Source organism: Phoenix dactylifera, chromosome 16, assembly GCF_051530095.1.
Source record: "Phoenix dactylifera cultivar Ajwa chromosome 16, Ajwa_hap1_PhDact_Kaust_v1.1, whole genome shotgun sequence".
Taxonomy (NCBI): Eukaryota; Viridiplantae; Streptophyta; class Magnoliopsida; order Arecales; family Arecaceae; genus Phoenix; species Phoenix dactylifera.
Window position 1 is genome coordinate 18172739 of NC_143205.1, and position 9654 is coordinate 18182392.

The 9654-nt window shown below is 40.9% G+C and overlaps 1 protein-coding gene across 1 annotated transcript; it reads left to right on the forward strand.

Moving 5' to 3' along the window:
- The first annotated feature begins 5402 nt into the window (after nucleotides 1–5402).
- Nucleotides 5403–7256, forward strand: LOC103701178 (glycosyltransferase family 92 protein Os08g0121900-like). Its single transcript, XM_089927685.1, has one exon. The coding sequence runs from the start codon at nucleotides 5403–5405 to the stop codon at nucleotides 7182–7184; it is 1782 nt and encodes a 593-aa protein (XP_089783811.1). The 3' UTR covers nucleotides 7185–7256.
- Nucleotides 7257–9654: the final 2398 nt, after the last annotated feature.

Below are 9654 nucleotides of genomic sequence, written 5' to 3' on the forward strand. Positions count from 1 at the left end.
TTTTATAAATATACCCCATTGCATATTTATTCTCTGAAAAAACTATTTACATATATATATATATACATATATATATATATACATACATATATATATACATATATATACACATATATATATATATATATATATATATATATATATATATATATATATATATATATATATATATATATATATACATATATATACACACATATATATATATATATATATATATATATATATATATATATATATATATATATATATATATATATATATATATATATATATATATATATATATATATACACATATATATATATATACATATATATATACATATATATATATAAACAAAGACTAGAGTGGTTTTCACTGAGATAATAAAAACAAAGCAACAGTCTACCATCTTTTACATCAAAATAAAAAATAAACACCAACCTCTGACTCAAAGCATTTTATATAGTATTCAATTCATCATAGTTCCTCCTGACTCAAGAAACAATGTTCTGCAGGGCTTATCCTCAGCTCTCAGCCACTTCATCTGCAAAGGCCTCAAATAGTCCTTAATTACTATGGTCTAATAAGTAAAAATTATGGACTTCTAGTTTTTTAACAGGAGAATAATTAGAATACCTGCAGACTACCGGTTGTATAATATTATGAAGTAATCAACAATCTATAAAGGAATTCCAATTTTTCATCCATAATAGAAGAATCTGTTAATTTAATTCTCAAATCATGCGTGAGAACTTAATTAGGTTTATCAGAGGTAGATATATTAGTTTCCTCTCCTCTTTTTATTTTGTTAGCAGGATAATATACATGCAGAGAATGAGTGCAGGTACACGTATAAACATAATATGGGTATCTGAATCATATATAGGTGGAAATTGTCGACCCAGCTTAAGAGACTAAGAATCTGTGATCTCAAAACTAAAAAATCTTGCTGATTAAGATAATTGTACCTTAATCTGAAATATATTGCAGCTATAATTATATTATTTTGCTGATCAAATTCTCCTAGATTTCTTGTCGCTACAAACAATTTGTCTTTGTCAGGAGTGACCGAGCAGTGGTAAAATTTTGTTTTGAAGTAAAGATTAGGTGATATTTTGTTATATCTGCGCAAATGCCATGCACATGACAATATATAAGGGGGAGGAATATTTCACTTCTTTTTAGATAAAAGATTGTGATGACATCTAAACTAGAGAGAGAGGGATCAAAATTTCCAACCATTGGAAAACATGAAGCTGGGGTTTTTGCTTCTTCTAGAAAATAGAATATTAGAGCCAGTTTTGAGCATAAAAAATTTTCGATCCGGTAAAATCAAATTAGTAGTAAATGAATCATACATTTATATTGTTTAAGAATCAATATAGAGTCATAAACACAAAGTTAAAAAAAAAGAAAAAGTTGAATTTCTTGTTATATTTTAGATTATATTAATCTAAGAGAACCAAATGTATTCCTTTGCTCCGAGATATCTGGGCAATGGTGAGAAACGGAGAGGCCTTCCAAGCCAAGCACGTTTTCCATGAAGCTAATGGGGCTACAGACTAGGTGGCTGATTATGTAGCCAATCACTCCGACAGTATTCTGTGGGCTGGTGATGGAGAGTTGTCCTTAACACTCCAGGTATTTTGTTTTTTGATTTTATTGTGTGTATCTATACTCGACGGGTATGATCTACCCGCCTTAGCCAAAAAAAAAAACAAAAAAAGAACCAAATGTACTGTACAAACGATGTAGATGGGTTCGCCAATAATGCTTAGCTAAGAAAATTCCTTTCGAACGTCCAAAGATAGAATTATTGCTCAATAGTTTAGTCGCCGGCCCATGAGGGAGGCAGGAGATAAAAGTATTTACGTGGATACCAAACGTCCAAGTTGGATAGATCGATCGGTCACGTTTGGGACCTCGCCCTCCCCGCCCACCTCTCCACCTCACGTCTCTTGTCGCTTCGCTTCCTAAGGGAGAAAAGGCTCGAGAGAATTAGCTCCCTCGTTTCTCTACTTCCTTCTTCCCCCACCTCTGAGGCTCTGACCTCCCCTTTGGGGTATCTATCAAAGGTGGCGTAGCGTAATTACAAATCCATTATAACAAACTTCTCGTTGTCTATCTTATCCGTGTGGCTGCTTTGCGTATAGAGTTCACAACCATCAACATTTTTTCAGACATTCATCTTGCTGTTCATGAGCCGGACCTCCCATCTAAATTATATTTATTTTTAATTCTATTTAAAATTTAATATTTTTTATGCCCAAGTTCGATCCATGGTCGGCTCTATTTTGTATTTAGAAAAATAACAAACTTAGAACTTGTTTGGATGATTGAGCCAAAAGTCCTATAAAATTTATAAGTTGGATTAGTATAATCAGCAAAATTATAGAATTAAAGCTAAGCTTATATCCATAAATGTCTACAAAATAGCTTTGAAATTGGCTAGTCTGAATCCTACAGAGAGTGAGTCGGCTTGAATCCTAAGGATTTGGCACATGCATCCAAACAGGCTCATAGTAATTTTGATGAGATCATGAGCATCCCTATCGTTCGATGAAAGTTACAAGATTGATCAACTTGGATATATATACATATACATATATATACATACACACACTTAGGATTTGCTTACAGGCGGGCCGGAGGCTCTAGTGGGTCCTATGCAGCTTGTTCTGGCATAATATATTCCTCTACCTGGTTGGTTTGCTCGACTGAATAATTTTTTTAGATGGTGTTCAGTTGTTGTTAGTTAGTTACATATCGACTTGTACGCTAGATGGCAAAAGTTATTAAAAATAGAGGTATTATCCGGTGGTTGCTACCATCCTCTCTTTGAAAGAAGTTTTAAGGTTTAATCCTGGAAATTGTGTGGATATTGATGGCAGAATAGATAGGAGATATAGTACTGTATGGGCTTTGGTGCAGTATTATTTCTTTCTTTTTTTTGGGCTCGTTTGATTCGCGGAAAGAAAAGAAGAAAAAGTGTGGTCAACAAGAAAGTAATGAGATGTCTCTTGTTTGGTTAAAATTTTCAAATGAGAGAGATGGAAAATTTGTATTCCCATGGGAATATGATTTTCATATTTTATGGAAAAATCTTTTCCATGAGAAACATGGGAAAGTTACTTTTTCATTTTTTCCCAAAAAGATCATTGAGCATTAAAGAGGCATTAAAAACCTAATTTTTATTAAGGGTATAATAAAAATTATACGTAACTTTCTTACAAAAGTGGATGATCAACCAAACATAAGCACTCTGAAAATTTGTCACTTTTTTATGTTTAACCAAATATGCCAAAAGTACACAGACATTCTCTTTCTAGAAAAATATTTCTAGAAGGAAAAATGCTTTCCACGAACCAAACGGGCCTTTTATAAAATCATGGTTCGCTACAAGTGCCCATAGGCATTTTGGTTTGAGTGAGAATTTGGAAGTGTTCAAATGTCAGTCTGGAGGTTGACGGTACCCGGCTGTTATGGGGTCAATTTCCGTACATAACACTCAAAACAAATTTGCTGAAACCTAGGCTTTAGCATGAAGTATAGCAAAGTTTACAAGGATTCTATCAAAGAATTGGAGTTCTATTTACTCAAAAAATAAAATCAAATTTACTCAAAAAAGAGATTTGGAGTTCTGTAAAGAAAACAATTTCGTGACCACACTTCCCGTTCGAGAGAATGGCTACAGAAAAGTTTCAGAATGTCATCCGTCGAAAGCTCGGATTCCATCTGCAATGGATGGTCAGTGGAACAATAGTCACCCAAGTACACTTCTAGTTGCAATGGTAGGTAGCAGAAGATTTAAAAGAAATTTTGGTTTGAAATCCTCACAGTTGTCTCTTCAAGAATTTCACTCCATGCCTTCTTCTCTTTTTTTTTATATCTTTCTTTCTTTATGTTTACCTTTTGATAGAGTAGATAGCCCTCTCCCAGACCCCTAATCCTCCAAATTCTAGTGAAGGCATGATTCGATCCATATTACTTGATCCAGCTGCGTTTGATAGCCTTATTGGGGAATTTCCATCATTTCTTCTCAAAAAAATTATTAACCATTATATCATTATAATGACTGTTATATAACAAATTTTTTAACATTATTTGATATTTTATTATGCATTTTTCTTTTAAAATTACTTTTATTTTATGAACAGTGATATAGTCAAATAGCATTGCTATTTTCTACACTATTATTTCTTTCTTTTTGAATAATAATAAATTAGTTTGTTCTTAAATATCCAATCTTAGATTTAAGTACTAAAACTGGACAAAAAAGTATATATTTGTCTTACCTTACTTGGAGAGGACAAGTTGCCAATCACTAACGGTGTAGATGGGTTTGGTAGACTTAGATATGATCGATTCTAAATTCTCATTTATGCACGAAAATTTAACCGATAAGATGAACAAGTTTTTCAACTTGGGAGCTTGGCTACCTGTTCCTAATCAAACAAATATTACAAAATAGACTCACTCAGATGAGACCCAAATATACTGGGAGGCGGTCCAACTTGGATGGACCATACTTTCTGCCAACCGTGATCACGATTAACTGTTGTTAAGACAAAAGACAACCGTTCTTAGTTGATGCAGTTCTTTTCCGTAAGAATAATAAGATAATAGATGCAATAATAGCCGTTAGTAGCTGTTAAAAAAATTTATCTGCCAATAATAAGCCCTAAGTGTAATCGAAGGCAAGTGGACTTGGGATTGCAATCGGGTCGGATGGGTCATATATAGGTAGGATCAAAAAGTACCAAATATGTACATGTTCTTTTTATTAATCAGCTCAGAATTGGAAACCTAAATTTGTTATGTTTAATAAATAGGTAAACCTATTCGACCTACTTAACATATTTAATAAATGGATAATTTAAATGGGCTGACCTTTTTAAGATCTAAATCTGTTTAGCCTAAATGTAAATTTATTTATTGTAGGTTGAATGAGAAGGTAGATCTGATTATATTTTGCCGGTCCTAAATGAATTCATAGATTATTAATAAGACGAGGGCATGCACTTTTTTTTCTTTTCTTTTTTTTTTCTTTTTTTTTGTTTTTTTGGTATACCCTGCGTCTCTCTCCCCGTCCAATGTCAGCCTTGTTTTTTTCTATAACTACCACCCGACAACTTACCCGATATAGCACTCCCTGGTCTCTCTCTCTCTCTCCCGTTCTATAATAATAAAAAATAAAAATAAACTAAAAATAACGAGAAAAGAAAAAAGAGATTCATCTCCCTCCCCAGCATTTCTCCCCAATAACCACATTACTTTTGAAGCTTGAAAAATTTGTATAAAAAAAAGCTTAAATTTTAATTTTCTATATCAAAAAACCCATAAGACTGCAACCGCTTCGCCCCTCCTCGATTCACTCTTGTACCCTCTCTCGCTCTCTCTCTCTCCTTGACGGAAAGATGCGACGGGGTTTCACGACGTCGCTTCTTTTAATCGCCATCTTCGTCGCCCTTATACGCTCCTACGTCCACCTCTTCGGCGACCTCCTACTCCCCTACGCCACCCTCGACGGCGACGACGCCGGCGCCCCGCCTCCCCCACCGGCGGCCTTCCCCCTCAACGCCAACCTAACCCAGCCACTCTCCCACCGCCCCAACTTCGCCGTCCGCGAGCTCCTCCGCCACCCGTCAGCCCGCCTCTCCCCTCCTCCGCCGGAGTCCATCCTCTTCCCCGAATGGGAGACCCTCCTCGTCCTCCCCCTCCACTCTGCCGCCATCGCCTCCGCCGGCAATCATCGAAACCTCTCCTGCCTCTTCCACAACGGTGCTGTCTCCCCCGCCGGCTTCGTCGGAACCCTCCCCACCTCCCCCGCCCGCGCTGCCTTCCGCTGCCCCATTCCCAGCAGCATCCGCCGCCTCCGCGCCTTCTACACCCCTCGCCTCATTGACCCCGCCGCCGCCCCAGAATCCGATGGCCACGATCCGCAGTCCGAGATGATCCGGTGGACCCGCCTCGCCTACGAAGCCGTTTCCACCCCCACCGACATTGTCGTCTTCGCCAAGGGCGTCAACACCCGCTTGGGCGTCAACCGCCCCCCTTCCGACCTCCGCTGCCTCTTCTCCTCCTACGCAAGCGGGGACGACGACCCCGTCGCCGCCACCCCCGCCACCAGCTCGGCCCAGGAGGTGTTCCGCTGCCCCCACCCCGCCGCCACCGCCATCGCCGCGAAATCAAGAACCGGCGAGGCCCTCCGCGTCTCCCTGGAGATCGCGGCCGGGGGCATCCAAATCCCCTCCCTGGCCAATTACCCCTGGCCACCTGTCGCCCGGTGCACAACTGAAGGCCGTGCGCTAATCTGCGCGTGTACAATGGTCCGCAACGTCGCCAAATTCCTTGCGGAGTGGATCGTCTACCACTCGGCGATCGGCGTCGAGCGATTCTTCCTCTACGACAACGGCAGCGACGACGGCTTGCACTCGGTGGTGGGCCGGCTCGCCTCGGATGGGTTCAATATCTCGACCCGGTTCTGGCCCTGGCCCAAGACCCAGGAGGCCGGCTTCTCCCACTGCGCCACCGTGAACCGGGACACCTGCACCTGGATGGCCTTCATCGACGTGGACGAGTTCATCTTCTCCCCGGCCTGGGCCGGGTCCGAATTCCCCAACCGGACCATGTTGGGTTCCCTCGTGGCAGTCCGACGGAACGTGGGGCAGGTCTCGATGCGGTGCTTCGACTTCGGGCCGTCGGGTCTGCGGGCCCACCCGAGAGATGGCGTAACGCAAGGTTACACGTGCCGCCGTAGGAAGCTAGAGCGGCACAAGTCACTGGTGCGGCTCGACGCGGTGGACGACTCGCTGGTTAACTCGGTTCACCGTTTCGAGCTGAAAACCGGCTTCGGGACGAGGCGGACCGGGGTTTCTGCGGCCAGGGTGTACCATTATAAGTACCAGGCGTGGGAGGAGTTTAAGGTGAAGTTTAGGAGGAGGGTTTCGGCTTACACGGTGGATTGGACGGAGACGGTGAAGCTGCGTTCCAAGGACCGGACACCCGGTCTGGGGTTTGAGCCGGTCGAGCCGAAGGGTTGGGCCAATAGGTTCTGCGAGGTTAAGGATTACCGGCTCAGGGATGTGAACCGGAAGTGGTTCCGCGTGGAGGGACCCAACGAGGACTTTAGGATGGCGTGGGAGTGGGATGGCAGGAGAGAGAGAACGAGAGAGAGGGAGAGAGATTCATTTTCTTAAAAGAGTAATACTAAATGGATAGAGTTGGGGAATAGAAAACCGATAAAGGGAGGGACAAAGGTGTTATGGAGAATTTTTTGTTGTTGTTGTTGTTATTATTATTGTTATACACAAGTATACTTGATATTTGTAAAAAGAAATATTTTTTTTATACACAAATGTTGTTATACACAAATGTTATTATACGCAGATGTTTTCATTTTGGGTGAGTTTAGATCTCTAAAAGACTATTACACTGGCCATTCTTGATATTAGGTCGATTTTTTTTAGCAAGAGAATCAAATAGAATTGTGCCTAATGCATGATTTTTTTGGGAAAAATCTTCTCCTTCTCAATAGCTGGATGTCCTGCTGCAAAGGAAAATGGGAGTCAAACAGTAAAGAGCCAGCAAACTCCCTTGCTTCAAACATGGTAAGTGTTGGGGGGAAAAATGGATAGCTCAAAGCACATAGATATATCGTCGGTACTTGATGACGAGCGCAACAGCGGCAACCCTCAAGGCGCCCAACCTCGAGACGCCCGACCTCAGCGTGCCAGGCCCCAGAGCTTGCAGCCTTGATCTCGGCTAAGTTGAGCCTGATTGACCTCAAGCCCAAATAAGACCCAGTCAAAGGAAGAAGCATACTTCTTTACTTCACCGAAAATCAAGTCCCCCTTCTCTCCATCTAGGGTCCAATCCCGCGATCTCCACCTCAACGACTGCCAACGATTAAATGCGCACGATTTCAACGGACCGCCAGCCAGCCCAAAATCTCGAGCCGTATACGGTAACTCATTAATTCATACAATCACGTCCAATCACTACGGTAACTCATTAATTCGTACAGTCACATCACAGGTAACCCATACACCCCTCTTATAAAAGGAGGCTTTCTTTCTTCTAAAAGTGATCTTTTTCTTTTACGTAATCTCTCTGCTTGCTCCACAAAAATCTCTTCTGACTTAAGCATCGGAGGGCCGGCGCCGGAACCCCCGGCTACCGGTTTCTTACAGGTTCTCCAAAAAAAGTTATCCGCCGCTGCAACCCATGTTGGAGCTCCTCCTTCTTGGTCTGCGGTCATCCCCGGGTTCAGTTTCCAGCAACGTATGGCATCTCTTGGAGAAAGAATAAACTACCCCATTCTAAGAAATACTGTAGAGCTACCAGCCAGTAGTTGAACCTTGTAAATCTTAAGAACTTCAATCATGGTCACATCCGTTCTCCCGTCTTGGGAGGGGCAAAACGGGAGGTCATTGTTCACATATAATAATCTTACTTTCTGTACTATATACCGATTTGTAAATACCCTATCATGGGAATAAAAACTGGGTGAGTACCCACACCCTCCCGTTACATAAAAATAAAAATAATAATAATAATGAAATATAAAAAAATTGGATAAGAAGACCCGCCGAGACATCTAAAGAGTGGTTCCGAATGATTCACCATGTACAATATCATCCCATCAACAGCATCGTTCGATTTGCTATAAATATAAACAAAATCTAAAAAAATAGTAGTGATCACATTAATCTCTAATAATTTTAGAGAAAAAAAATGAAGCCTAGCCCCGTTGGTTATAATTTTTGTTATGTTGATTTAGACAACCGTCTTTTGTTGTTGTTATTATTGTTGATTTCCTTTTTCTTTTCACCGCCCTGCCGAAGTTGCACATCGATCTTTCCCTTGTTATTTTCTCAATTTGATCGGATTAGGTGATGATTCTTGGAACCGGGTGCTTTTTTTTTTATCGGATTCGCTGATGATTCTTGGAACCGGGTGCTTTGTTTTTGTTCGCGGTGCAAATTATTACATTCCATTCGTAGCGATGCAGTCAAAACATGCAGAAGGTGGTGACACCGAGATTCGCGTGGCGAACATCACAAAGGCAAATTTTTAAGGCATCATAAGCACTCGCAGAACACACTGGCACGCTGATGTAGCTGTTCCTAAGAATAAGAACAAAAGCTAACAGTGGCAAGGCGTGTACATTTCTCCATAGGAAAATACTGTCGTCAACCGCAGCCAATCGGTTCTCTACGGAACTCGTTGAATAATTATTGACTGAGTAGAACCTGAGACCATCGCTTTCGCAATCCATGTTACGTAAAATTATTGACTACCACGCAGTGAATTGAGCAGTGACTCAACAAGTGATCCATAACAGTATATATTTTCTCCACAGCCAGATATGTATGTGTGCGCGCGTGTGTATATTTATATATATGTATGTATGTATGTATGTATGTATGCACAAGCATTTCTTGTAACTATTTATGAACTTGTTTTTACCAAGAATTCCAAGAGTAGCAGTGGGAGAGTAACCTTCCGAAGTCTGGGGTCTTTCTCGTGGTGCATGCTGCATGATTTGGAGGGAGGGTGCAAACAAATGAAACTCGTCTTACTATATATGTCATTGATATCTGGCACGATTTGGATTAAGGAGGAAGACACTGCTTTGTGAGCCTTTCCATGGCAATGGAGTGTTCC